This window comes from Chondrus crispus, genomic scaffold (assembly GCF_000350225.1).
Source record: "Chondrus crispus Stackhouse genomic scaffold, scaffold_183, whole genome shotgun sequence".
NCBI classification, from domain to species: Eukaryota; Rhodophyta; class Florideophyceae; order Gigartinales; family Gigartinaceae; genus Chondrus; species Chondrus crispus.
The window spans coordinates 91933-118094 of NW_005179054.1; the positions used below are offsets into that span (position 1 = coordinate 91933).

At 54.3% G+C, this 26162-nt stretch overlaps 15 protein-coding genes; 8 read left to right on the top strand and 7 right to left on the bottom strand.

Moving 5' to 3' along the window:
- Positions 1–499: 499 nt before the first annotated feature.
- Positions 500–856, bottom strand: CHC_T00003263001 (hypothetical protein). The gene has a single exon (XM_005714375.1). The coding sequence runs from the start codon at positions 854–856 to the stop codon at positions 500–502; it is 357 nt and encodes a 118-aa protein (XP_005714432.1).
- Positions 857–1114: 258 nt separating this feature from the next.
- On the top strand, positions 1115–2469 carry CHC_T00003264001 (hypothetical protein). XM_005714376.1 is given in 2 exon segments: positions 1115–1879; positions 1880–2469. 1 exon segment carries the CDS (start codon positions 1115–1117, stop codon positions 1877–1879), a length of 765 nt encoding a protein of 254 aa, XP_005714433.1. The 3' UTR covers positions 1880–2469.
- A 1340-nt stretch (positions 2470–3809) lies between these two features.
- Positions 3810–5033, top strand: CHC_T00003265001 (hypothetical protein). XM_005714377.1 is given in 2 exon segments: positions 3810–4895; positions 4896–5033. The coding sequence occupies 1 exon segment, from the start codon at positions 3810–3812 to the stop codon at positions 4893–4895; it is 1086 nt and encodes a 361-aa protein (XP_005714434.1). The 3' UTR covers positions 4896–5033.
- Positions 5034–5712: 679 nt separating this feature from the next.
- Positions 5713–14460, bottom strand: CHC_T00003266001 (hypothetical protein). Its single transcript, XM_005714378.1, has one exon. It carries the CDS (start codon positions 14458–14460, stop codon positions 5713–5715), a length of 8748 nt encoding a protein of 2915 aa, XP_005714435.1.
- A 640-nt stretch (positions 14461–15100) lies between these two features.
- Positions 15101–15770, top strand: CHC_T00003267001 (hypothetical protein). XM_005714379.1 is given in 3 exon segments: positions 15101–15216; positions 15217–15487; positions 15631–15770. 2 exon segments carry the CDS (start codon positions 15217–15219, stop codon positions 15768–15770), a joined length of 411 nt encoding a protein of 136 aa, XP_005714436.1. The 5' UTR covers positions 15101–15216.
- A 2-nt stretch (positions 15771–15772) lies between these two features.
- On the bottom strand, positions 15773–16686 carry CHC_T00003268001 (hypothetical protein). XM_005714380.1 is given in 4 exon segments: positions 15773–16126; positions 16127–16380; positions 16569–16635; positions 16636–16686. 2 exon segments carry the CDS (start codon positions 16633–16635, stop codon positions 16127–16129), a joined length of 321 nt encoding a protein of 106 aa, XP_005714437.1. The 5' UTR covers positions 16636–16686; the 3' UTR covers positions 15773–16126.
- A 102-nt stretch (positions 16687–16788) lies between these two features.
- Positions 16789–18278, bottom strand: CHC_T00003269001 (hypothetical protein). XM_005714381.1 is given in 2 exon segments: positions 16789–17045; positions 17046–18278. The coding sequence occupies 1 exon segment, from the start codon at positions 18276–18278 to the stop codon at positions 17046–17048; it is 1233 nt and encodes a 410-aa protein (XP_005714438.1). The 3' UTR covers positions 16789–17045.
- A 45-nt stretch (positions 18279–18323) lies between these two features.
- On the bottom strand, positions 18324–18758 carry CHC_T00003270001 (hypothetical protein). Its single transcript, XM_005714382.1, has one exon. It carries the CDS (start codon positions 18756–18758, stop codon positions 18324–18326), a length of 435 nt encoding a protein of 144 aa, XP_005714439.1.
- A 160-nt stretch (positions 18759–18918) lies between these two features.
- CHC_T00010265001 (40S ribosomal protein S12) lies at positions 18919–19530 on the bottom strand. XM_005714383.1 is given in 2 exon segments: positions 18919–19065; positions 19066–19530. 1 exon segment carries the CDS (start codon positions 19528–19530, stop codon positions 19066–19068), a length of 465 nt encoding a protein of 154 aa, XP_005714440.1. The 3' UTR covers positions 18919–19065.
- Positions 19531–20070: 540 nt separating this feature from the next.
- CHC_T00008545001 (Cytoplasmic tRNA 2-thiolation protein 1) lies at positions 20071–21093 on the top strand. The gene has a single exon (XM_005714384.1). It carries the CDS (start codon positions 20071–20073, stop codon positions 21091–21093), a length of 1023 nt encoding a protein of 340 aa, XP_005714441.1.
- Positions 21094–21138: 45 nt separating this feature from the next.
- CHC_T00003272001 (hypothetical protein) lies at positions 21139–21285 on the top strand. The gene has a single exon (XM_005714385.1). It carries the CDS (start codon positions 21139–21141, stop codon positions 21283–21285), a length of 147 nt encoding a protein of 48 aa, XP_005714442.1.
- A 6-nt stretch (positions 21286–21291) lies between these two features.
- On the top strand, positions 21292–21498 carry CHC_T00003273001 (hypothetical protein). The gene has a single exon (XM_005714386.1). The coding sequence runs from the start codon at positions 21292–21294 to the stop codon at positions 21496–21498; it is 207 nt and encodes a 68-aa protein (XP_005714443.1).
- Positions 21499–21621: 123 nt separating this feature from the next.
- Positions 21622–23511, top strand: CHC_T00003274001 (hypothetical protein). XM_005714387.1 is given in 2 exon segments: positions 21622–23307; positions 23308–23511. The coding sequence occupies 1 exon segment, from the start codon at positions 21622–21624 to the stop codon at positions 23305–23307; it is 1686 nt and encodes a 561-aa protein (XP_005714444.1). The 3' UTR covers positions 23308–23511.
- A 67-nt stretch (positions 23512–23578) lies between these two features.
- On the bottom strand, positions 23579–24667 carry CHC_T00003275001 (hypothetical protein). Its single transcript, XM_005714388.1, has one exon. The coding sequence runs from the start codon at positions 24665–24667 to the stop codon at positions 23579–23581; it is 1089 nt and encodes a 362-aa protein (XP_005714445.1).
- Positions 24668–25043: 376 nt separating this feature from the next.
- On the top strand, positions 25044–26155 carry CHC_T00009148001 (probable S-formylglutathione hydrolase). The gene is made up of 3 exons (XM_005714389.1): positions 25044–25065; positions 25137–25942; positions 26027–26155. The coding sequence occupies exons 1-3, from the start codon at positions 25044–25046 to the stop codon at positions 26153–26155; spliced, it is 957 nt and encodes a 318-aa protein (XP_005714446.1).
- The last annotated feature ends 7 nt before the right edge of the window (positions 26156–26162 follow it).

Sequence of the window (26162 nt, forward strand, 5' to 3'; positions counted from 1 at the left end):
GGGGTGTGAGGGGAAAGAAGGATTAGTAGCAGACGGAGTTGACAGTGCGGGGAGTTAAAACGGACACGGTGAGTTGTGAGTTGCGAAAGGCTCGAACGGAAAGGCGAATGGTTGAAAATCAGTTTTCGTTGCTGCAGGGTAGGCTTACAGTCTGGAGGTCGGGGGCGCCGGGGGCGGTTCTTTTTTTAACTGCCATAGTACTGTATGTGGCCGGGTCAGGAGTCGGCCCTCCCTGGCCCCCCTGCGCAGAGACAGCTCATCTGGCGATGCCGCGGCAGTAATTTAGCGGCCCGCCGGTTTAGCCCAATTACTCTTGACGCCAATTGCACACGCCACAAACCAATTCTCACATTTCCCCCACCTCCGCTGTAAGTCCGGTGTCTGCAAGCGCACGTCATCATCCGGCGCATGCAGATCTGTCATCCCACCATTGGCTGCCGCTCTCGCTATCAACTTTCCAATTGTCGCACAACTCCTCCTCTTCACCCCCGCCCCTACGTCAGAATCCAGTCCTCATCAACCCCCCCCTCCCTCTCTCCCTTCCGTCATGTAACCGCCCCACCACACGCACGCCATGGCCTTCCGAGGAGGCGGACCGCGCGTGCTTCTCTCTGCAATCATTTTCGTCCTCACCGGCCTGGTACAGACGGTATGCATCCAGAGCGTGCTGTATTCGGGCGGCGGCGACCGCTCCACCTTCCTCCTGGCCCTCCCGAATTACCTGGGCATCGTTCTGGTCTACTTCCTCGGCGGCCGCGTCTTCCGCCTCCTCGACGCCCTGGGTGTCCGCGTCTCTGGTGGTGAGGAGGCCAACCGCGTGCACGCCGCCATCTATACGCACCAGCCCGCGCAGCATAAGCCCCACTCGTCTCCCGCCCTCTCCTTTACCGCACGCCTCTTCCACCCCGAGCGGAGAAAACTCTTCCTGCTCGCGTTCAACGAGCTCGCGGGCTTTCTTACGGGGCTCACTGGGCTCTCCATCGCAGGCTCCGGCCTGTATCAGGTCGTCTTCTCAGGCGCAACTGTCTTCACCGCTATCCTCACCACGTTTCTCTTAAAGAAACCGCTTTCCGTCTCGCAGTGGCTCTGCGTCGCAACCATCACCGCCGGCCTGATGATCACCGCAGAGCAGGTCACACACTCCACCACGGAGGCCGGCGCGACAAGCCTCGTCACCGGCATCTGCTTCGTCCTCGTCTCCTGCCTCTTCTACTCCACCAACTATGTCATCGCAGAGCATTTTCTGGACTCCACCCGCCGCGATGATGAAGACGACCCCTCCGTCCTCCCGCCACCCTCCGGCCTCGACCTGTCCTTGTACACAGGTGGCTCATGCTTGCTCTTATTCTCCATTTACATCTCACTGCACACCATTCCTAACTGGGAACTTCTCGTCACCTCCTCCATCCGGCGCCATCACGGCAACATCACCATCATCTTGGAGGAGTACTTCTACCTCGCCGTCGCCTCTTTCTTCCACGCCATCTCTCACTACGATGTTGTCGCCACCATCGGCGCGGTTCCCATCGGCGTGTGCAACGCAATTCGAGCCGTCAGTGTTTTCGGCGTCAGCTCACTACTGTTCTGCACTCACCAGGCCTCCCAATGTTACAACTCGAGAAAAGGCCTGTCCACCGCCATCGTCATTATCGGCGCCTTGGGGTATAGCGCCACTTCCTATCGCATCCCAATCGCACCGAGCTACACTCTACTCAAACATACCGAGGGAAATTCAAGAAAGGCTGTGAAAAGGGTGCGACGCGCTCTCAGTGCATCCGCAGAGCTTTCAAGATCCCTCGCTTCTCTTTCTTTTGCTTTCCTTGATGGAAGTGATGTGAAGCAGAGCCAGTCAAGCCGAAGCCCCGACCATCCCGAGTAGCCCCGTTCGGGTCTCTGATTTTGATGATTTGGCTTCGAGGGGAACTCAATTATATTTGCAACTGTCCTCATATCATGACGCCCTGGTGCACCAACTAGTGGCAAAAGGGTCCGAAGTGGACAATTAGCAATTGAACTAACATCCGCACCCTACGGATTCCTGCAAGTATTCTATAGTTGCCTTCCCATTCAGCTATAGCGGGGACTGTGAGGAGCTTTCAGGGATCTCGTGGGACAAAGCCTTGTCTCTGGGTACAATCATGAGTGCAAATGGAGATGTGGCTTCAGAGGCTCATTCACGAGTGGTGACAAGCAGCCAGAAGTTGCTAATGACAAATGAATAGATAGGCGTCGAATCACAGGGTGATCTGTATAGAAAATTAACTGCAGTACTAGCTATGACTATGTTAGACACGCTGATAGTGAGCAAGTGAAGAGAATTCGCTCATGATCTTTCCACTTGCTGATGGTCGATAGCACGTGAACAGTGACCCAGACAAAACGATCGCTGTAAGACGAGTCTGAACTCTGTATTCTTTCTTTGACCGCGATACTGTACTGTATAAAAAACCTTGACACTTCCTTTACCAAGAACTGAGATGATCAGAATCATTATATAAATATATTGGTAGACATGCCGTCTCCTTTCACCAAATTTGTATCGCTTCTTTTGTAGGTTTACAATACAGCATGGGAAATCCGAGACGAACTATAATGTACGGGTCTTCAGGCGTTTATCATACTACGATTATAGCTTTTAACGGGGTCAAAATCACAGGGTTTTGACAAGATTGCACGACATTTTTGGCATTATTGAGAGGCCCCTTCCCTGATCTCCCCACATAAGTATTGCTCTTGCATTGCGATTGGTTCAATAGGGAGGGAGGAGGGTGAGTGAGTGCGGTCCGTAGCTATGGATGGATTTTGACAGAGAAGGAGAGGGGCCTCCAGAAGAAGGGCCTATAAACAAGTGGGGATGCATGCCGCGTCACTATTACTTGGCTTGTCTGCGGAAGAGATCTGCAGCGTGATGGAAAGGCTGGCGTGCATATCTAGAGATATCGTCAGTTACAGAGAGGGACCGCAGACGCAGTGATTATCCCAATCGTGGCCACGGAGAAGGTTTTGTCGTTTTACCACCCTGCATAGTGTGCTGGGGGGCGTTCTGAGGAAAAGAAGAAATTGGGACAGGACGTGTTTGGCCACTTACCGTTTTTGCAACAGCGCAACGATAACCTCACACACTTAAACATACGAGCGGGACGAGGATAGGGTCGACAGGAGAATGTGTGGTTGCTGCGTCCCTCGGGCACACGTAGAGAGCACAGGAGAGGAGAAGATAAACGGTTATCTATTGGTGGAGGGCTTGGAGCATAGAGTTGGTTTTGAAGGGCAGATATTTCTGGGAAATTTTGGAAGCGACGGTGTTGGTTGGCGGGCAAGCGTCGATGTTGCTGGCAACATCGCCAGTTAGGGATATTTCCCTAACTGGTGCCATTAATACTGTATCTTCACAGTTGTGATTCTGTCCGTATGTTTTAAGATTAAGTGCCCTGTTTTCTTCCGAATTTCTAATTCATAGAAATTCGGAAGAAAACACATGCGCCACGATGAGGAGCCCCATTGAGTCAAGCAACACCGCAATGAACAGGCACCTATCCAAGCCAATTAAAGGTCGCCATTATTACTCTCTGACGCAGTTGATGTTGTATGCACCACACACTTGGGACACGTATACTTGTACAGTACAATGCTTCTATCTCTACGTCTACCTGAATCGGCAGCATCTGCGGCCACCGCGAAGGACTTATCTCCATTTCAATACGCTATCCCGTCTGGATTGCCCGTCTGATCCGTATATGTAGTCCGCTCCGTGCCATCCTCGCCATCCAAAACCGAGCCATTCCACAGCATGTTTGACATCTCGAGCAATGCCTCATTTCGCCTCCCGACGTCCACCAGAACCCGCCTTTCTCGCCCCGGCCCTCACCCCACTTCTCGTCGCGAGCATCGCTGCCACTATCGAGGCTGCCACCCGTCTCAAGGAGCGCACGCGAAGACCGCCTGGCCAACTTGTCGCCGTACGCAATGACGGCCGTCGCGTCCACGTCGTCTATGATGCCCCGCCAGCATTGGAGTCGGCTCCTTGCGTAGTCATGGAGGCCGGCGCAAATTCATGGTCCCCCGTCTGGGACGGTGTCGCATCCGACCTCGCCTCCATCACTCGCGTCCTAAGGTACGACAGAGCCGGCTTCGGCTTTTCTGACTCTGATCCGAGCCCGATGAGAGACGTTCGATCTGTTGCAGATGACCTGGCTTCCCTTATCGCTAGTGTAGGCGCGCGTCCGCCATATCTGCTCGTTGCCCATTCGCTTGGCGCCTTGTACGCAAATGTCTTGCTACAGCTGTTGAATCCAGCGGACGTGTGCGGCATCGTATATGTCGACGCCGCATCACCAGAAACTGTCGCTTTACTTGAGAAGATCGTCCCGACCTCGTCTCCGCCCGCCTGGCTTGCGAAGGCCCTGGGCTGGTTCGGCTTGTTGAGACTTTTCGCGCCGGTTGCGCTAAAGCCATACGCTTCGGCCTTTCACGGAGACTTGAGGGACGCAGCCATGGCCACATGGGCAAAAGGTGATTGGTTGATGGCATACACGCGAGAATGGAGAGCCGCCATGATGGACGTAAAGGTATCAAGTGGTGAAGCCATGAAGTTTCCACCCGGTTGGCTCGGTTCTTTGCCAATTGCCGTCTTGGTCCCAGACGTATACCGACGAACAAAAGGCATGGCCTACATCGGCGACCTCCAGACAAGACTAGCCACATACTCAAGCGACGCAATTGTCATCCCAGTTCAAGATTGCGGGCACTTCATTCACCTTGAGAGGCCAGATGTCGTCGCAGGTGCGGTACAGAACGTCATCCAAAGAGCCCAGGGCCGAGCACATGTTCAAGAACAGTTATACTTTGACGGCTCGGAACCTTTGTTGATTTCAAACAACTGGCAAGCCCACTAACGAGATAACATCGTAAACGGTAAAATGAATTCCAGCTTCCTAAACACATTTAGACCTCTTGAGTTCTATACACTCACAGCTTTCTCCGTAGCGCGTACAACGCAGGCCACATCTTTTTGAAGTATAGCACATTTATGTCTAGCTTGCCGTGCCTAGTCAAGATCGATTTTGTAGTTCTACGACACGAGGCCACGAAACCTGCTGCCTGAAAAACACAGTCCTGAATGAAATGCTCCCACTTAAAGCGAGTTAAATCATCGCCCTCAGTTGAAGACCGGATCAACCCGGAGAGCCAGAATTACTGTTAGAGTCTCGTGCTGTGAAGGATAGACATTTTTTCGAAAAGCCATGCTCTGAAAATGCGTTAAGTACCAAGTAGTGGCGCCAGACCATTGAGATAGTGTAGATCACGTGTTGCACAGTCATGCTAATTTACACACGCTTCCTTTGCGTCACTTTTTACAGACACAGACTCATTACTGGAAGGAGCTAGCACGTCTACCGTCATCCTGGCGGAATGTGACTTGATATACGAGAATCATCTGGCGAGAACACTACAACTTTTGTTACGAGTTGCTTACTCGCAGACGCAGACTGTGAGCGTCGAGTACGTTGTGCAACTCGAAGCCGAAACTGAGAGATCAGTGGCGATTTGAAGAGGCAATAAGGTACTGGTTCTCTTTAATGATGCTCTATCGCAACAAAAGAGATACACGGTAGTTGTTAACACTAGGAATATGCCGACACGAAATATTTGAGATATCGCAGTCAGCGTGGGAGTGGTTCTTGGAAATCTGCCTACTCTATTGCTTGGTGGTTATGTGTATACTGCTACCCAATGCGCTGTTGCTTCAGAACGGAATGCTTGCTCGTCCTCCCAGAATTCTCTCACTTCCTCAACGCAGAGAGAAAATCCTGCAGATGTCATGTTCGAGACCCATGCGATCGCAGCGTCACTAGAGTATGCGTTTCCTAAGGCAATTGGATATTCCAAACCTATGAAAATGAAGGGGGTTGTCTCTCGTGGGCGTAGGGAGACATAGGCACAGTTTCGTCCTGGACTCCATGGCGGAATGGAGACATGTCCAGTCGTAACAACCCCTTGTTCCTCGACAGCACCCACGATCAAATACGTGTCCGCGAAATACTTCGCCGCATCGTTAGCGCCGAGCAAGTTACTAACGACCCGCTGTGTGCAGAACGAAAATCTACTTCCATCAAACTTCTCGATCCATCTGAGGGCACCCCTTTGGAATCCGTGGCTCGACTCTGGTGTCAGGAGTAAACCAGAAGCGGGAATCAAAACTGGATCCTTCAGGAGAGAGGCTCTTTCATCGGTAACCGTGTGACATTTTCCATCGAGAAAATCTAGATGCCGGGACAAACCGAGTTGTCCAGATTGAACCCAAGATTCATCTTCTGCCAATGCCAACCAATACGCGCTCAAAGAGTCATGCGGCAAGCGCCCCATCGCAGAAATCGCGGTGACGCATATGTCGAAGCCTTCTACAGTCACATTAATGATGTCAACTACAGCTTTCAATGAGAACGAATCGACGTCCACACCATCTCGTTGTAGAGTGAGGATAATCTTCACAGTCGCATCGTGCTCAAACATTTGTGAGAACGAAACAGTAGAACATATCGTGGATGTTGGGAGGGTTGAGGCTATGGTAATCCGACCAATTTGGTGACGAGGATTGGTGCTTGCAGGGCGTGGTGTAATCGCAGTCTCAACCATGACTGGGCCCGTTGCGGATGGCTCCTTTGCTTTTGGCAAATCTGGTGGCAAGGACAAAATCTCATCTATCCAAGGTGATCCTATGGCTGAGGGGATAACTCCATTCCATGTCGTTGGTGGTTTGGAGGCTTCCGGCAATGATGGCAGTTCCTGAGATGGAACTAGTAATGAGTGAGGCGGGGCTGCTGAGGCCTCTACACTTCTCAAATGTTCCTGCGGCTGTACTGGCGGAGAAAACGCTTCCAATATACTCTCTGGAAAACCAGAAGTATCTGCGGCAGAGTCCGGGAGAATCTTGGCTTCCTCCAGACTCGTCTCCGGTGCAGGTCCGGAAATAGTAGGAGTCATGGACGGTTGCACATCTCCAGTGATCTCTTCTTCGTTTGGCTCTGTCTGAGAGGTTGGATCTAAGGTCGTGTGCGGAAACAGGGCAACTTCAGAATGGGACACCAGCAAGGACTCTCTCGGTGCGGTACTCGGAGAAGAGGGAATCGTTCTCGGCAAATTCACTGGTACTGATTTGGGTACGACTTCGGTTTCAGGCAATATGACAGCAGATGTGGATGCAGACGGTGACACCAACGCACTCGGCGCTATTTTCGCACCAATGAATGGGGTAGGCGATGTTCTTGACGAGGCGGAGAGGTCGGTATTCTTGCTTGGGTGCGCTTTCAATGATGGAGCCACCGTGTCTGATACTGGTGTCGGGGACATCGACGTAGACGAGCTCAGCTCCGCACTCGAACTTGAAGATAAGCTTTGAGACGGGGTTTTGCTGGTTGGCTTAGAACTAGTTGACACAGGGCTTGCACTTGGCGACGCACTTGGCGATAGTATTGCCGGTGCACGCGGTGTTGTAGTCAAACTCGGCGTAGGGCTTGAAACCTTCGCCGAACCAGGATTCGGATTCGCATCACCTGGCGCAAATACTGACGGCGTCGCACTTATTGCAGGGGTAGGCCCCACTAACGGGGTCTTATGCTCACTCCGCTTTGCGTTCGGACTCGTAGACGCACTAGGCGTCGGTGTCCTGCTCCCTGAAACCGATATAGATGGCGTCATGCTTGTGCTCGGCGCTGCACTCGGACTCGTAGACGCACTAGGCGTCGGTGTCCTGCTCCCTGAAACCGATAAAGATGGCGTCGTGCTTGTGCTCGGCGTTGCACTCGGACTCGTAGACGCACTAGGCGTCGGTGTCCTGCGCCCTGAAACCGATATAGATGGCGTCATGCTTGTGCTCGGCGTTGCATCCGGACTCGTAGACGTACTAGGTGTTGGCGTCCTGCTCCCTGAAATGGATATTGATGGTGTCGTGCTTGCACTCGGCGACTGAATTGTAGACGGACTAGATGGTGTCACACTTCCACTCGCCATTCCACTTGGACTTGCAGGCGGGCTAGGCGTCGCCGTCCTGCTTCCCAAAACAGATAATGATGGTGTCATGCTTGCCCTCGGCGGTGCCCCTGAAGATGTAGAAATGGATGTGGACGGGTTTGGGGTGTCTGTCGGCGTTACTATCTGACTAGTAGAGAAATTATCCGTCTGTAAACGTGTTCTATGCGGCGAGACGGATGGTGTTGGTCCAACAATTGGGGTCGTCTTGGAGAAAGGAATGGTTTGCATGAATGAAGGAGATACAGAGATGCTTGGCGATGAGTTCCAGTTGACCGGCAAATTTGGGCTCGCGGTCTCTGTCGCATCCACACTTGGAGCTCGGCTCTGCAATGCATTCATCGACTTCGATGAGGCCGGCGATAAGTTAGGAGTGGCACTCCAGTTCACGGCTGAACTAGAGGTCGTCGTCTCACCCTTTGAACTAGAGACTGATGGTGTCGCACTTACCGAAATCACCGGTGGTGTCAACGTAACGCTTGGCGTGACGATAGGACTTATCGTCGTAGGATGCTGTATGTGACTTCCTGACGCAGCAACTGACGGCGATGTACTCCACTTTGGGATACCATTCGGGTTTGGAGTCACACTTGATGATGAAGTAGTCGACGTCGACGGTGTTGGAGTCATCCATGGGGTGGCACTTGAACTATTCAAGGCAGTAGGTGTCCAGTTCTGTGCGGCCAAAGCGGATGGCGCGCCGTTTGCGGTTGGGGCCAAACTTGATGACGAGGTCACTGACGCTGATGCTGCTGTGCTCATCCTTGGTGTCGCGATAGGGCTCATCAATGCACTTCGTGTGGGTGCCCCTCTCCATGATACAGAAACCGAAGGAGTCGCGATCCCGCTTGAAGTTGCACTTGACGACATCAAGGGTGTGAAAGTCATGCTCGGCGTTGCACTTAAAGCCATGGGCGTAGTGGGTGTAGGGGTTCGGTTCATTGACAAAGAAAGGGATGGTACAGCACTTGGGATCGGGGTCAGGCTTAGTGAGGAAGATATAAAAACTGATGGTATTGTGCTCATACTCGGATGAGCACTCAAATTCGTGGATAATACGGGAGAGGGTGCTCTGCTCCTCAGCATAGTACCCGTTGGTGCGGCTTTCATCTTTGGCGCCTCACTGGGCTTTGGTGACATCCGCGAACCAGTTTCTGATTCCATATTCCTTGGTACAGTCAGCGACTGCGACACGGTTACACTCGGTGTTTCGCTGGATGATGGCGAAATTAAGCCCGGGGGCTTTGCCGTTGCTGCTGCCGACGGCTCTTGAGATAGGCTGGGGGAGAAGGACACTGATTCAGAAGCACGTCCGAAGGACCCCTGGGTTTCGTTCGTGCCGGGCCACCCTGCTTGTCCATGGGGGATGAATATGGAAGCACTCGGTGTAGGCCTTGGTGATGTATGCAGCGAAGGAGTGCTACTTTGCGATGTGCCAGCAGATTCTACTTCATCTGTTGTAGTTTGGGTTGGACTGAGACTCGCTGTTGTAGGGATGCTGCTGCCTTGGGTATCAGTCCCAGATCTGTGCCAATTTTCACCGCTCGGAGTCGCAGAAGTGGACTTAAACGGTGTCTGGGACGGTGATGGCCTCAGTTGGCTGGTTGGTGGTAGTGGAATGCCAGATGTGGTGGGCGATGTCGGTGCACGTGAACGACAATGTGTTTTGGACGGTGTTCGTGACGATAAGGGCGCTGTTGACGGCATAGGTGAAGGTTCCGTACTGGTCGTCCTTGGTGGTATCATTGATGATGAAACAGTAGGCGTGGATGACGAAGTGCTTGAGGGTGACTTGCTTGGCCTCGAGGATTGACTACTCGTGATAGACGGCGCTCCAGAGCGAAAACCAGTAACTGCAATGGAAGGAGTCTCGGACACTGTACTCTTTGCTTTCAAAGGTGGCGTGCTCGAAGACGAAAGAGTAGGCCTTGATGACGGTGCCTTTGAAAGTGGAGAACTAGCGAATGTGGATGGTGTCCGAGGCCGTGAAATCTCAGGTGTCGTAGAAGGCGCTCGGGACGGCAATGCCTTTGCCATGAGTATTTGTGATGATGGGTGACTGGGCGATATTGACGGCATTTGCGAAGGCGAAAGAGCAAGTGTTATGGTTTGAGGCTGTGATTGAGAGGGGTTAGCTTCTGTTGCACCTGCCCGCCGCTGTGAGCGACGAGGTGTAGGAGACGGCGTTCTTGAAGGTGAATCTGTTGGGGTCATTGACAGCCTCTGGGATGGTGACGGCGTCAGAGAAGGCGTTCTCGGTGGTGAACTTGTAGGCGTCTGGGATGGTGATGGCGTCAGAGATGGCGTCAGAGATGGCGTCAGAGATGGTGAACTTGTAGGCGTCTGGGATGGTGAAGGCGTCAGAGAAGGCGTCCGCGACGGCGAACTAGTCGGCGTCTGGGACGGTGACGGCGTTAGAGATGGCGTCCGCGAAGGCGAACTAGTCGGCGTCTGGGATGGTGAAGGCGTCAGAGAAGGCGTCCTTGATGGTGAGCTCGTAGGCGTCTGGGACGGTGACGGCGTCAGAGATGGCGTCCTCGATGGTGAATTCGTCGGCGTCTGGGACGGTGACGGCGTCAGAGATGGCGTCCTCGATGGTGAATTCGTCGGCGTCTGGGACGGTGACGGCGTCAGAGATGGCGTCCTCGATGGTGAATTCGTCGGCGTCTGGGACGGTGACGGCGTCAGAGATGGCGTCCTCGATGGTGAATTCGTCGGCGTCTGGGACGGTGACGGCGTCAGCGATGGCGTCCTTGATGGAGAGCTCGTCGGCGTCTGGGACGGTGATGGCGTCAGAGAAGGCGTCCTCGATGGAGAGCTCGTCGGCGTCTGGGACGGTGATGGCGTCCTCGATGGCGTCCTCGATGGTGAACTTGTAGGCGTCTGGGATGGTGAAGGCGTCAGAGAAGGCGTCCTCGACGGCGAACTAGTCGGCGTCTGGGATGGTGACGGCGTTAGAGATGGCGTCCGTGACGGCGAACTAGTCGGCGTCTGGGACGGTGATGGCGTCAGAGAAGGCGTCCTCGACGGCGAACTAGTCGGCGTCTGGGACGGTGACGGCGTTAGAGATGGCGTCCGCGACGGCGAACTAGTCGGCGTCTGGGATGGTGACGGCGTTAGAGATGGCGTCCTCGATGGTGAACTTGTAGGCGTCTGGGACGGTGACGGCGTCAGAGAAGGCGTCCTCGATGGTGAACTTGTAGGCGTCTGGGATGGTGACGGCGTCAGAGATGGCGTCAGAGATGGTGAACTTGTAGGCGTCTGGGATGGTGAAGGCGTTAGAGAAGGAGTCTTCGACGGCGAACTAGTCGGCGTCTGGGACGGTGACGGCGTCAGAGATGGCGTCCTCGATGGTGAATTCGTCGGCGTCTGGGACGGTGACGGCGTCAGAGATGGCGTCCTCGATGGTGAATTCGTCGGCGTCTGGGACGGTGACGGCGTCAGAGATGGCGTCCTCGATGGTGAATTCGTCGGCGTCTGGGACGGTGACGGCGTCAGAGATGGCGTCCTCGATGGTGAATTCGTCGGCGTCCGCGATGGTGACGGCGTCAGAGATGGCGTCCGCGACGGCGAACTAGTCGGCGTCTGGGATGGTGACGGCGTCAGAGATGGCGTCCTCGATGGTGAACTCGTCGGCGTCTGGGATGGTGACGGCGTCAGAGAAGGCGTCCGCGACGGCGAACTAGTCGGCGTCTGGGACGGTGACGGCGTTAGAGATGGCGTCCTCGATGGTGAACTTGTAGGCGTCTTCGATGGTGAACTCGTCGGCGTCCGCGATGGTGACGGCGTCAGAGATGGCGTCCGCGACGGCGAACTAGTCGGCGTCTGGGATGGTGACGGCGTCAGAGATGGCGTCCTCGATGGTGAATTCGTCGGCGTCTGGGACGGTGAAGGCGTCAGAGAAGGCGTCCTCGATGGTGAGCTCGTAGGCGTCTGAGACGGTGATGGCGTCAGAGATGGCGTCCGCGACGGCGAACTAGTCGGCGTCTGGGATGGTGACGGCGTTAGAGATGGCGTCCTCGATGGTGAACTCGTCGGCGTCTGGGATGGTGATGGCGTCAGAGAAGGCGTCCTCGATGGTGCGCTCGTCGGCGTCCGCGATGGTGACGGCGTTAGAGATGGCGTCCTCGATGGTGAACTCGTCGGCGTCTGGGATGGTGATGGCGTCAGAGAAGGCGTCCTCGATGGTGCGCTCGTCGGCGTCCGCGATGGTGACGGCGTCAGAGATGGCGTCCTCGATGGTGAACTCGTCGGCGTCTGGGATGGTGACGGCATCCTCGATGGCGTCCTCGATGGTGAACTCGTCGGCGCCCGCGATGGTGACGGCGTCAGAGAAGGCGTCCTTGACGGTAACCGGGATGGCGTCTGGGATGGTGACCTGGACGGCGTCTGTGATGGCGTTCGTGAAGGTGACCTGGACGGTGTCTGGGATGGTGACGGCGTCCGAGATGGCGTCCGTGAAGGTGACTTAGACGGTGTCTGGGATGGCGACGGCGACCGAGATGGCGTTCGCGATGGTGATCTAGACGGTGTCTGCGATGGCGATGGCGTCCGAGATGGCGACCTAGACGGTGTCTGGGATGGTGACGGCGTCCGAGATGGCGTCCGTGAAAGTGACTTCGACGGTGTCCGGGATGGCGACGGCGACCGAGATGGCGTTCGCGATGGTGATCTAGACGGTGTCTGCGACGGCGATGGCGTCCGAGATGGTGTCCGTGATGGCGACCTAGACGGTGTCTGCGATGGCGACGGCGTTCGGGATGGCGTCTTTGACGGTGACCTTGATGGTGACCTTGATGGTGACCTTGATGGTGACCTTGATGGTGACCTTGATGGCGTTCGTGATGGGGAGGGCATTCGGGATGGCGTTCTTGATGGTGAGCTGGAGGGTGTTCGCGATGGTGAACGACTAGGGGTTTGAGATGGCGACACCGAAGCAGGAAGATTAGTCACTGTGGCAAAACTCTGCGCACCAGAACTCTCCTGGGTCTCGGCGAAGCCGTAGACTGAACAGTGTGGTTGCTTCACTAAAAGCAAATGGTAATAAAAGTCCCTGCGTGCGTCTTTCACCATCGCTGCGTTTCTCCTGAGTAGCGCGAGAACTTGGTCCTTAGTCAATGACGGCTTCTCCCCCAGTACTAGTGCAACTGCTCCTGCAACGTGAGGAGCAGCCATTGACGTGCCTGACATCCATGCCGTTCCTGTATCTGTCGTATGGGATGCTGATAAGATGTAGTCACCAGGTGCTACTATGTCCACACAGGATCCGCCATTGCTCGACGACCTTGTCCAATCGAACATGGTCGAGGCTCCGACAGTAATCGCATCAACAGATCGAGCCGGAGTCCAGGCACATGCATCTGCATTCCCGTTTCCCGAGGCCACAACAGGTATAACACCTGCACGCAGAAGCCTCTCCATACCATCATCCAACAAATCCGTTGGAATCGCACCTCCCAAGGACAACACGGCAACGCCTGGTGACCCTCGATTTCTGCTCTTGTGATCCAAGACATAGTCAATCGAATCCAAAACATCCATGAGCGTACCGAGATTACGGTCATCCAAAGTCTTTACACAGATGATATTGCAATTCTTGCACACCCCATACTTCGTTCCAGCAGACGTCCCGGCAATATGGGTCCCATGCCCATGCCCATCTCGGAAAGAACTGTACCGACCGACGCGGACACCGACAATGCGACCAGTAAAGTCTTCATGGGAAGTGCGGCAGCCAGAATCCAAAACATATATATTGACCCCCTGACCAAGATGCGGAAAGCATGAGAGATCAAGCTTTTTATCTCGTGTAGACACCTGATCGATCCTGTCGAGACCCCAGGGAAGATTGGCAGTCTGTACATACCGCTCCAGGTGCCCCAAAATAGCGTCTTCCTTGCCGACTTCAGGAGTGAAGTTGGCGGATTTAGCTAGCATTTCTTCGTGTTCTTTATCTTGGTGGTCGACGGATTCTCTATCAGATGGAGGCGCCATGAGGATATTGTCGTACTGCTTCTCAATTTCTGTGATGTGGGCGAGTGCAAACTCACCGACTTGGTGGGCAGTGAGTTCTTTGACACCATCGCAACGAGCTTCGATGATGTGAAGCCTCCCTAAGTAACGAACATGAGAGCATTTGATTTTCCTGAGGGAGCGAGCAATTTTGCGTGCACAGGCTGGGTCGCACTTTTCCCCAACACGGAATAACTGGAATACTTCAGAATGTAACTCTGCACGAATCGTTGCATCAGGAGAGAAAAATCTGTCTACCAGTTGTGGTCGCGGAGACGCAGTTGGCACAAAATTGTTGGCGTGGGTTTTGATAAACTCGTTGAGAGCAACTTCTAGGTCATCCGGGCGTGACTTCGGCAGATAATTGGAGCCGTAGAGCAAGAGCAAAACGGATATCCCCGACACGATTGCACCGAACATATCGGTACCGACGGACAGCACAAGCTGGTGAAGCTTTCAAGTTTGGCAATCGGCAAGCAAGTGCGAAAGGAGGAAACGGTCGAGGCGGCGCACCGGAGTAGTTGGGGTCAACTAGCCGAAGGCTGTCTCTCTGACCTCCGCTCGCATGACGGTGCTTCATTCGGCTGTTATTGGAAAAAACTTTTCTTTCTGGAAGAACGGGAGAGTGAGGCATGACTGCTCAGGGTGGGTCGGGAAAATGCAAAATGCAGTGGGAGGAAATGCGGTCACATCCCTCCTTCAAAATTCGTCTTTCCAGATAATCAAGACAGTGATGTGCGACATTCAGAAAGGCTCCCTCATCGCTTCGAGTGAGCGATTTGTGTCAATGATACAGCCTTCTTTGTCCATGTCTTCAACGACTTTTAGCTCCTAAGACTCGGGAAGAATATTTGATCCCTTGGTGGCATTGCAAGAGAAAGGGTCAAGCTACAATCACCGCATAGAGAGACACAGTGGTATGATTTTGCCTTTTGTGGGGATCTATCCAATGAAAATCAACAATGAACTGAAATGCGCCCCGCTTACAGCCAGCTCCTATCGACCAAAATATCTGCAGCAAATGTTCTACTGAGCTCGTGACCACCGCCCTGCACGATACCCATCGTGGTCGTCACCAACAACTTCTTCCATCTAACATTTCCATCTCCTCCCCCAGTTCCTTCACTTCATCCCTCGTCTCGCAGACCACGTCTTCTTAACTATCTCCGCGCCACGATGGCGCTCGCCTTCCTCTCCGGAGCTGCGCTCGCGCTCTCGCGCGGGCGCACTTCGCCCCAATTGTCCACTACGTCGTTCCACGGCCGTCGCGTTTGTGCCGCGGTGCGCAGTCGACGGGCATTGCTCAGACACACGGCTTGCGTGGCTGTGAAGAAGGATGCGGATGCCGTGGATGACGAGGAGAAATTAGACGAGGCCGCGATGAGAGCCGCCGAGATTCACGAGGTCCTTTCGGGCTTGAAGGAGTTCAAGGGCCGCATCATTGACGGTTCGTTTCGATAGCACGCGTGCTTGCGCCGCACTTCATGAATGCTATTCCCGACGCGGAATGGAGAGAACTGACGATTCCTTTTTCGATTTGTGCTGCGTCCGACGAGATGCCCTCTCGCTGGCGGAAACGACAACACCCAGATGCGACAAAACTTGCAAAGAAGGTGCGGGCGCCTAAAAAGCAGCTGGAAGCCGCTCTTGCCTCACATCCAGACCTCATTAAGATAGATGGGCACATAAAAGAGCTCGAGGAGGAGCTCAAAGTCTTAGGGGATCGGTAAACTGTCAAAGGCTTGTATGAAATCCGTATTTATTGCATCATGTCAGCGTTGTCCGACGAGCTCTTCCCGTTTGCCTGCAGCGATTCGCATTTTCATCGCGACGGCCCGAGGGAACCCACTTGCCGTCGATGCAATTGCGCATGTGGTCGCTCATCCGCCATCATGCGTAAAATCTGCTCGTGAGACATTTTGCGACGAGCCTCGACCTACGCAGCAAGCCCCCGAGCTGTCAAGAGCAATTAGTAACCTCTTCTGCCTCGTCCGCTTGCCGACTACACACGCGTCGCCAGCGTCGGCGCAGCCGTAGCTCCTCACTTCTACAAAACCACGCCTCCTATGTTCATCTGCGCTCCCCCTCATTCATCGCCACCACCCTCGGCCTTCTCCGCCGCGTCGAGTCTCGCCAGTGCCTCCTCACGGGCCCACACGAGTGCCGACGTCTCTGGTCGGGAGTTTAGCCCAAAGCCTAGCATTAAACCAGCGAGCACGAGGGTGCCAATGTAGGGGACTTCCCAATCGAAAAGCTTTCTCCTCTCGCCAGGCTGACGAATCGCTTCGCCGAAAAGCCGGCCGCCGGGCTCGTTGAAGTGCTCGGTCGTCGAGCCGGGGCCTGCACGTTGTGCATGCGGGGATTGAATTGTGCAAGCAAAGGTTAGCGGTTGCGGAATTTCTGTACGAGAGGGGTGACAAGCAAGAATCGGTCCACAGGAATGGCCCATGGGGTGCCACCTTGAAGATGTCGTTGGCCGTTTCTCGGATACTCGGGAATGATCGGGCGCACGGAAGATGCTCACTTACCTTCGGCGGCGCGTACGGCGCGGGAGGCATGGAATGCTCTAGAGAGAAGGCGAGCGCGAAAAGCCATCTCAGCGGGAGAGTTGGATGACTGGTAAGCGGCGACACAGTCTCGGGGGGGTGTGGGGAATGGGATGGCGGAGAGCAAGGGAAATTCTGGATGATGCTGGCAGGGAGGACAGAATTCGCGGATCGTTCAGGATAGAACACGAGAGAAAGTATGCGAAAAATTAACTTTGAAAGATGCAGACCAAAATGGATCCCTTCGCCACAAACCCTCCATCAGAAATTTCAGTGTTTCAGCAGGCCCATCAAGACATCTTTGTTCCGTAGTCACGTTTACGCTTCTCTTAACACAAATAAAAAAAGTTGAACGACTTGCAACTCGATATGCTCCTGCGGTCAAGACGAAAGAATAATCCCAATTCTATTCCACGACGCTAAACGCTATCTCCATAGACTAAATGGCACCTATCACGCTCACATATTGGACGCATCCGCCAACGGATGCGTATCGAACAGCCCCCTCACACCCTCCCCCTCCCCGCTCCTGCCCCACATTTCTGCCATGGAGGCCTCCAGTGGGTCATCTTCGGGCACGAGCCCGAGAATCCTCAACACGAGCGCGACCGGCGAAAACCTGCCGGCGGCGGGCGACATAAAGAACAAGCACAAGAGCCTCCATAAGTTGGCCGCTCTCCTAAGTAAGCGAGCCAAATAGCCGACGGGCCCCGTCTTGACCCCCAGCCATTGGCCCGCCTCCTGCCTAAACGCGCCCAAGCTGTACCCCAGGCCGAAGATGGCGTCGAAGAGCATGTGCAGATGGCGCAGGACCTCCTCGATCATGGAGGACACGCGCGCAAAGCGAGACATGGCTTCGTGCATGCCCGACAAGACCATCTCGCCAGTTTCGCGGGCGCCAGAAGCGAGCTGCGCGCTGGCGTTTTGGCGCTGAAGGGGGTAGGAGCCGTAGGGATGGGAGTAGTTGTAGGGGGTGTAGGCGTTATTGTACATGTTGTTGAAGGAGTTCCCGTGAGGGTTTCCGTAGGAGCCGAAGCCGCTGTTGAAGTTGTAGCCCGGAGTGTAGCTGGGGGGCATGCCGGGGGCCCCTTGCAGGCTGGCGCCTCCATATGCGGGGGTGCCCGCAAATTGAGGTTGCTGCGACGATGGCGGCTGGGGGAGCTGCCCCGGTGGGTGCACGGCTTGTTGATAAGGTTCGTGGAATGGGTCGGAACTCCTTTCTTGGTTCATGACGCGTGCGATGTGTTGCAGGTCAGCAGCCGGTGAGGATTCGCTTGGGGGAAGGTGCAGTTTGCAGTGTTCCGTTTTTTCTGTTGTCGACTTGCCCTCCTGTTTTTTGGTGGCTCTCGCTTGCTGGCTGGGATGAAATGAAATGTACAGGCGGTGGTGTGAAGGTGGGCGTGAGTTGCCGGCTGACCATTCGCCTCGAGAAAGACTGAGCGAAAGAAGATTGATACATGCGGCGCACAAGGTCACGTGCTGTGGAATATGTGAAATCCTTTCTTCTTTCGAGTACACCTTGGTAACCTTGCCGGAACCTCGGGTGCTTCGGATTGCAAAGGCAATACGATTGAACACGTGTACACGTGTACATGCTGGGGACTCGCCACACTTTCTCTCACAACTGGACCATTCTTGATTACCAAAATCTCCCACGCTTGAACCAATACCCATTTTAACGCAAGCATTCATAGACCCACTATTCTTTAAAGAGTTATCACAGTGCTATTCACATTTCTAGCAATGGGGTATTCTCTCTGCGTCAGGGATTCTTTCATGATTGCCCACTCCTTCAAAGGCCCTGAGTTCGGGCCAGCCCAGCAGGTAAGCCCTTTTCGTCGCATCCCTTTCTCCTCCCGCTTTGCAAACCGATGCTAATACCATCAAACGATTCCCCAACAGATGCACGGAGCCACTTACGTTGTTGACTGCGAATTCAGAACCGACTGTCTCGTCCCCCATCTCAACTGGGTCGTAGACATCGGCCAGGCGTCCACCGCGCTCAAGGACGTCCTCAGCAAATACAACTACAAAAATCTGGACGAAATCGAGGAATTCAATGGCCAGAACACCACCACAGAGTTTATGTGCAAGCAAGTCTTTGATGGCATCGCGCTGCGGTTTAAAGGCAAGTTCAACGGCGAGATACGCGTGCAACTCAAGGAATCGCATGCGGCGTGGGGGAGCTATAAGGGAGTGGTGGAGGGCTGAGGACGGTTCGCTTTTGTGATCGTGTCAAGGGAGGCTGCAGCGGGGCAGGGTAGCAATCGGGAGTGCCGGACGCCTTTTCGTAAACACTAAGCTAAGCTCGCATTTACCTCTCGCGAATGCATGAAGACATAGTGTTTATTGGCATGTAACCGCGGTTCGCCGCATTGCAAGTGCCCTGGAGCACTCGCCCCGCTTGTGAACTGTACAGTACAAGCGAGGGCCGCTCACAAACCGCACCCCAACTATGACCAAACCCTCCGTCCGCCACTTATTCGTCACCCTTATCCTCTTTGATATACTCGAGCAAAAACTCGTAGCCGGGCGAGCTCTCTCCGAACTCCTTGATGACGACGCAAGTGGAGCCGACGACCTTTGTGGCGTTGCCCTCCTCGTCGATCTTGCACAAGCCAGCCCACTCACCGAGCTGCTTCTTGTCCGGCACGCGCACGAGCGCGACCGAATGCGCGCTGCACAGCGCCTCGATGAGCCTCGTGTAGGCGGGCTCGTCGCAGTCTGATGCCAGCACGCAAAGCTGCGCAAGGCCGCGATCCAGCGCCTTGGCACACTCGTTGAGCCCGCGCACAAGCCCGTCGTGCACGATGGCCTTTTTCATCACCTCTTGAAGGGCCTTCATGAGGTCCATCTCTCCGACATCTTCCGCGACGGGGACTTCGGCTTCGACGTCAACTTCAACTTCAACGTCGACCGGGGGTTCAACTTCAACGTTAGGCATTGTGAGATGGGATTGGGGACGGAAAAAAGTAGGTTGTCACCTGGATCGGTTCCTCCAACCTAACTCTTGTTTTCGTTGATGTCGAGGATCTTGACGATGATGGCGTCGGGTGCTGAGAGGGTTTCGGTGCGGGTCATATTCCCGGGCGTGCGACTGCACAAAGAGCATTGCCCGCAGCGTTGCCAGCCCGTCGCTGGGACGCCGGCGAAATCCTAACATTTCATTACAGAAATCATGCTTTTGACCAATTGTCGGTCCGAATGTAACTGTAAGCTATGCACCTGATCCAATCGGCCGAAACGGATCCTGGCATTTCGCGTTCCAAATCCGGTCCGGAACTTGGCACCAGCGATGCGAAGAGTGCTTGCGTTGCTGGCTTCAACATTATCTCTTATTCTTTTCGTGCTCCACAGCACACATCTTCCTCGAGGGCGCCCGTTGAGGATCAATTCATTTCAAAAACTTCCTTCCCTGCTCGCCTTGATGTTCTGCCACGCCTAGAGAGACGGGTCATCTTCACATACCACATTGTCAACGGCCATGGTGCGCAACTGCAGCGCCTGTGGTACGCAACGCGCATCCGTCAAGCGTCCCAAGACGGGTGCTGCCGTCTGCAAAGAATGCTTCTACCAACAATTTGAGACCGAAATCCACGACACCATCACCTCACACTCACTCTTCAACCGGGGCGACCGCGTCGCCATTGGCGCCTCTGGTGGAAAGGATTCTACTGTCCTAGCATACGTCCTCTCGCTGCTCAACAAGCGTCATGACTATGGCCTCGACTTGTTTCTGCTCAGTGTAGACGAGGGCATCACTGGCTACCGCGACGACAGCTTAGAGGCTGTGCACAAGAACAAGGTGGAGTACGATCTCCCGCTTCTCGTCGTTGATTACCGCACGCTGTACGGATGGACCATGGACGAGATTGTTAGCGTCATAGGCAAGAAGTCTAATTGCACCTTCTGTGGCGTCTTTCGGAGACAGGCTTTGGACCGAGGCGCCGTCCAACTCAAGGCGGACAAGGTCGCCACTGGGCACAACGCCGACGACATGGCCGAGACCGTCCTGCTTAACTTTCTGCGCGGCGATTTCCCGCGTCTGTCACGATGCGTGGACGCCGTCACCGGCCGAGACAGTGCTCTGCCGCGCGTTAAGCCATTCAAGTACACGTACGAGAAAGAGATTGTCATGTATGCTTACTTCAAGAAGCTGCATTATTTCGCCACAGAGTGCATATACTCGCCCAACGCCTACCGCGGCTACGCGAGACAGTTTTTGAAGGACTTGGAGGCAGTCAGACCCTCGGCGATTTTGGATGTCATCCGATCAGCAGAGCAATTGACGTTTCCGCCGCCGGGAAGTAAGGATACTGCTATGCCCGTGCAGAAGACGTGCGAGAGATGCGGATACATTACAAGTCAGAGACTGTGCAAGGCATGCGTGCTCACCGACAGCCTTAACAATGGCACCGCCGCTGACGTCAATCGCAAGTCGCGTCCAGGGCGAGTGAAGAACCAGTCAGAGGCTCAAGTCGGGCATGCTGTGAAGGCTAAAGAATGAATACGAACATAGTCATAAGAGCACCTGATCGATCTGAGCAAAAGCATGGAATACGAAAAGTATAACTGGTTTTTGGTAAGCAGTTATCTCCAAATTATTCAAGTCCCTCTAATTGCCTTCCCGAAAACAGGAGATTGTTTCTTCGCCACAGACCTCCGTGATGCGATGAGGATTCTATCCTATTGGGCGTAACTCAAGATGAGGAGAGACACCCCCGCCCTTGCTCGCCGGCACTGGCAACATTATCTCAATTCGACCGGCAATAGAGCACAATATTTGAGATGCATCAATTTGTATCATCTAATTCGAAGTGGTGCTACTATTGTATACTCGTTTCTGTGCTTGGGTTCGCTCCCTTTTCTTTCCCATGAATATTTCCGTCCAGTCGTGGTCAGAGAATGCTAGATTTCTCAAGATGTTTTGATTAGCGTTTTCTCTCGTCCATCGCGACGCTTGTAGCGAGGTTATCCACTTCAAAACAGTCGAGGCGTCTACTACCATTCAAGAAGGCCATCTTGAGGTCGAGGCATGAGATCTTTGCGGCGAATTGTGGCATTCTACACCCTGAGCTTATTTGCCAATTGGCTAACAGCTGGAGCCACCGCAGTGCTTATCACCCAGGCTTTGAGAGGGAAGGTTTTCGGGTCTCCTGATTCCAATGACGTTGCGAAGCAGATAGTAGTTGGAGCAGATGGCTCCATGTACGTGGCCGGAGTTTCGACACCAAGCAGGCCTGGCGGGCAGGCCTGGGGAGATCCTGAAGCAGGTGATGTCTTGGGTAATACGGATATCTTTTTAGCAAAGTTTACTGCTTCTACCGAACTGGCTTGGGTGAAAAGAACTGGTTCGGCAGGAGAAGACGTCGTAAACGATCTTGTGATGGCTGGCGAGGCCCTCTACCTTTGTGGTGCAACGACGGGGAACTTGGCAATGGATCCCAGAGGGTCTTCAGATGCGTTTGTCATGAAGTTTACCGTAGATGGGGCTAAAGCTTGGAGACATCCTTTCCAGTTCGGGTCAAACCGAAATGATAGTTGCAATGCGTTGTCGGTTGACCGAAATTCCATGAAGATTTATGTGACCGGCTCAACGATGGGAATACTATTTGGTAGCATTCAACCCCGGAACACGACAACCCATCACTTTCTAGCATCATTTTCCGAAATCCAAAATAACGAAACGCTCGGACTTCAGCTCATCCAAGGGCGACAAACTGCGTCTTCTGGTAATTCATCTGGTGATGCTATCGCGATAGGTAACAATCATGTGTTGTTAATGACGACAGAATGGGAAGACGTTCGTAAGAGATACCGTACCGTCACTTACCTTCGTGAACTGAGTTTAGATACTTTACTGGATCGCAAGCTGCACATGATCAAGTCTTTGGATGAAGGAAGCTTTCGAGCAACAGGTATGGCTGCGGTCAATATGTCTGGAGATGTTTTCTTCGTTGGCACAACGAACCTAGACACGAACAAAACCGAGTATCATGCCTTGAAATACAGCTTGAAAAATGACGATGCTAAGAGCAGCTCTATGTGGACACAGCGCATTGGTTCTGTCGCCTCAAATGTGAAGATGCCGACGCAGACTCCGTGCATTGTCGCGGACGAGGCCAACGACGTTGTGTACGTGGCCGGAGTGGAGGATGGATATTTACCAAATGAGAACTCTAGCGTCGTCATATCTCCACTAATCATGCTACGCATGGACAATGGGGAGGTGGCCCAGCGATGGCATCGGAGCACGACTATTGCTTTCGATAAAGAGGAAATCACAGACATCGCTTTTGATCTGGAAAAGGGTGCAGTTTACACAGGAACATGGGACGGGGGTGTTGAACTACTCTCAAATGCTCTAGTAGGTTCATTTGGATCCCGCGCACTAAACTTAAGCCTGCCAAGTGCACCACCCGCTCGCAATCCGAATGTGACAGTAACGAGCATTGAGGCGAAAGAGGAGGCCAAGCGAAGTAGGACCATTGGATACATCCTTCTCGGTCTGGCAAGCACAGGAATCGCGGTTACGGGGATGATTGCCTATGGGTTAAGGGCTGCGAGGGGAAAGGGAAATGGCAGTGACGACCATTTGCCAGATGCAGCGAACAAGATGGAAGAAATGCGGCGACAAGTCCTAGAAGCACATCTGCAAGCTGGCGGTGATCACTCTGCGGTCGCGGAAGTCACCATCGGTGGGAGTGCTGCCCCTCGCTGAATTCTGCACGCTGCAGCAAGGTATCAAAACCAGTGAAGATGTAGTTGGATTAATCTTCGTCGGTGGGGAGAACGCATCGCAACGAGTAAGTATGGTGTATTGTTATTCACCCGTACAAAGAATTCTATACACTCAACTACAGAGAAACATTCCACTTCTCTACCGTAGGCCAATCTGCCGATACTTAGTGGATTCGCTGCACAACCATGTAGCCACCACTGTCACTCTATTCACAAACCAGCATATGCCGATATCTCTATCAACCCCCCTCTCACCTCAACCTCCTCGACGCCCATGACACCATGTCGGCCATGACCATATCCCTCTTCTCCGCCAACAAATCATGCACCCTCCCATCATACAATCGAACTGTCTTATCGCAGCTCGCAATGCGATCATGAAAATCAATAGTCCCGCGAGCATTCGTAACGCGATCCTCTCTCGAATGCGCCACAAACACAGGCACTTTGAACTTCTCTGCCTCGCTCATGATCTTCTCACAGCTTTTTAGCACTTCGTACCCAACGCGCGCCCTTACCGGGCTCCTGACGACCAGCGGGTCCTCATGCGAAACATACTCCCCCTCCCTTTTCCTCCTCCTCCTCCGACGGTCAAACTTGAGCTTTTGCACCGGCAGCAGTGGGGCTAGCGTCCCGATCACTGGCGCAAACAGCTTAAGCAGGGGCTTTGGATACACCTTCACCGCAGGCGCCGTCAGCATCACGCCCCGAAACGCGCCAGGCTCAGCATCCCTAGCCAAGTGGATAGCGACGGCACCGCCCAGACTATGTGCCAGCAGAAATTTTGGGAGGCGGGCGAAGCGGCCCGGCAAGCGTCGATCGGCATCCGCCATGGCATGCTTTGCGTCATCGACGTAATGTTGCATGGAGCTCGTATACGCGCGGTAGCCGTCGGAGCGGCCATGGCCATGAAAGTCGTGCGCGACGACGACATAGCCGGCGTCAACCCAGGCTCTTGCGACTCGTACATACTTGTTCGAGTGATCATTGAGGCCATGAACGATGTAAACGACGCCCTTGGGTTGTGTATCGCGCTTCCCCCACGGCCACCAGCGGCGACGCTTGGCCGGGAACGGGCGCCAGCTTTGCACAAAGATTCGCTGGCCGCGGGCGTTGACGACGAAATGGGCAGAGTGCTGCGCCCAGGCGTCGACTTGGTGCCCAATTACGGCGGGAGGGGAGGTGTGCGAAGGGGGCGGGAGGGGGCAGGCGAGCGTGCCGCGAGGGACGGACGACTGGCGGCGGGTCAATATGGGGAGAGGGTGGGTGAAGGAGGGCGCGCGGCCTGTGGGGACGCGGTGCGAGACGTGACCAAAGAGCCAAGCCAAGGCGACTTCCATAGTCGCGGATGGGGGTGAAGGGGTGCAGAAGGGAGCGGTGGAGGAGAGCTCGCGGCGGTGAAGTTACGGTGGGCCAAGGGAGGGAGAGTTAGGTAAATTTAGCAGGAGGTTATAGGGTGGTGCACGGACAGCTCAGAGCTGACGGGGGATCGAGACCATACATTAACCACAGGAGGTGGCAGGGATCACACATTGAACTGCAGATCGAATCTGGTGCAACGGTACGACGTGGCGACGGTCGTCGCGCTTCTGGAAAACGCTACACGTACACTTGTCCAAACGCTGGAGGGGCGAAAGAGCAGACCCTCTGTGTAAGTTTCGATGACCCTCCTTTGTAAGTTTGTAAGCCATCCGTTTGATCATATCTGTCACACGTATGGTACGTGTACACGTGGGTAGTCGGATCACAGGCAAAGACCGCATTGCCCTCCTCTGCCCCCAAACCGTTTTTGCAGCTCCCACACTCGAGCGACACTTCCCTTCCCCTCCCCCCCCCATCCGATCCGCTCCACCATTCTCACAACCATGTCTCCCTTCTCCCCATCTCTCCTCTCTACAACCCGATGCTTCTCCTGCAAAATCGACCGCTACACCCACACCTCACCTACCCTGGGCTCCCTCCCCGCCACCTTCTCCGTCATCCTCCCTCCCACGGCCACGGCCGCCATCTACTGGCTCTCAGGCCTCACCTGCACCGACCAGAACTTTGTCATAAAAGCCGCCGCCGCCTCGCACGCGCACGAACACTCGGTCGCCATCATCTGCCCGGACACGTCTCCGCGGGGGGCGGGCACGCCCGAAGAGGACGACACCTGGGACTTTGGTACGGGCGCCGGCTTTTATGTAGACGCCACGACGGAGCCGTACAAGAAACATTACCGCATGGCTTCATACGTCGTCCACGAGCTTCCGCTTGTCGTCAAGGAGGTGCTTGGGGACAAGGTAGGCGAGGCAAAGGCCATCATGGGGCACTCAATGGGCGGTATGGGCGCCCTCAGCCTTGCATTGAGAAACCCGGGGTTATATACCAGCGTGTCGGCGTTTTCGCCGATTGCGAATCCTGTGAACTGTCCGTGGGGAGAAAAGTGTTACTCAAAGTATCTGGGGGAGAATCGCGAGGCGTGGGGGGGTTATGACCCCAGTGTGTTGATGAAGAAGAGAGGTGAGCCACTCGTGAGTCGTATTTTGGTAGAGCAGGGCGGGGCTGACGAGTTTTTGGAAAAGCAGCTCATGACGAACCGGTTTATGGAAGCGTGTACTGAGGTTGGACAGAAGGTAAGTTAAGCTTGCGTCTGTTCTAAGGAGTGCTTGAGAGAGAGGCGATTTGTGGTGCTGACACGTTTTTTTGTGCTTGTCTAGGTGACGCTGAACATGGCGGAAGGGTATGATCATTCGTACTACTTTATTCAGACTTTTATTGGCAAGCATGTCGAGTTTCATGCAGAGCAGTTGCGGAAGGCGGGGAAGACTTCTTCCGGTGGAGTGTGATGCTCTG

Coding starts and splice junctions, on each gene's coding strand:
- CHC_T00003263001 (XM_005714375.1), bottom strand. CDS start 856: ATGCTGCGCGGGCTGGTGCGTATAGATGGCGGCGTGCACGCGGTTGGC.
- CHC_T00003266001 (XM_005714378.1), bottom strand. CDS start 14,460: ATGTTCGGTGCAATCGTGTCGGGGATATCCGTTTTGCTCTTGCTCTAC.
- CHC_T00003265001 (XM_005714377.1), top strand. CDS start 3,810: ATGCCTCATTTCGCCTCCCGACGTCCACCAGAACCCGCCTTTCTCGCC.
- CHC_T00003275001 (XM_005714388.1), bottom strand. CDS start 24,667: ATGGAAGTCGCCTTGGCTTGGCTCTTTGGTCACGTCTCGCACCGCGTC.
- CHC_T00003274001 (XM_005714387.1), top strand. CDS start 21,622: ATGAGATCTTTGCGGCGAATTGTGGCATTCTACACCCTGAGCTTATTT.
- CHC_T00008545001 (XM_005714384.1), top strand. CDS start 20,071: ATGGTGCGCAACTGCAGCGCCTGTGGTACGCAACGCGCATCCGTCAAG.
- CHC_T00003272001 (XM_005714385.1), top strand. CDS start 21,139: ATGGAATACGAAAAGTATAACTGGTTTTTGGTAAGCAGTTATCTCCAA.
- CHC_T00003267001 (XM_005714379.1), top strand. CDS start 15,217: ATGGCGCTCGCCTTCCTCTCCGGAGCTGCGCTCGCGCTCTCGCGCGGG. Junction 15,488..15,630: donor CAAGGGCCGCATCATTGACG/GTTCGTTTCGAT, acceptor GACAACACCCAG/ATGCGACAAAACTTGCAAAG.
- CHC_T00009148001 (XM_005714389.1), top strand. CDS start 25,044: ATGGTACGTGTACACGTGGGTA. Junction 25,066..25,136: donor GGTACGTGTACACGTGGGTA/GTCGGATCACAG, acceptor CCCACACTCGAG/CGACACTTCCCTTCCCCTCC. Junction 25,943..26,026: donor GTACTGAGGTTGGACAGAAG/GTAAGTTAAGCT, acceptor GTGCTTGTCTAG/GTGACGCTGAACATGGCGGA.
- CHC_T00003268001 (XM_005714380.1), bottom strand. CDS start 16,635: ATGGCTTTTCGCGCTCGCCTTCTCTCTAGAGCATTCCATGCCTCCCGC. Junction 16,381..16,568: donor CGCCGTACGCGCCGCCGAAG/GTAAGTGAGCAT, acceptor CACAACGTGCAG/GCCCCGGCTCGACGACCGAG.
- CHC_T00003273001 (XM_005714386.1), top strand. CDS start 21,292: ATGAGGAGAGACACCCCCGCCCTTGCTCGCCGGCACTGGCAACATTAT.
- CHC_T00003269001 (XM_005714381.1), bottom strand. CDS start 18,278: ATGAATGCTTGCGTTAAAATGGGTATTGGTTCAAGCGTGGGAGATTTT.
- CHC_T00010265001 (XM_005714383.1), bottom strand. CDS start 19,530: ATGCCTAACGTTGAAGTTGAACCCCCGGTCGACGTTGAAGTTGAAGTT.
- CHC_T00003264001 (XM_005714376.1), top strand. CDS start 1,115: ATGATCACCGCAGAGCAGGTCACACACTCCACCACGGAGGCCGGCGCG.
- CHC_T00003270001 (XM_005714382.1), bottom strand. CDS start 18,758: ATGCGATTCCTTGAGTTGCACGCGTATCTCGCCGTTGAACTTGCCTTT.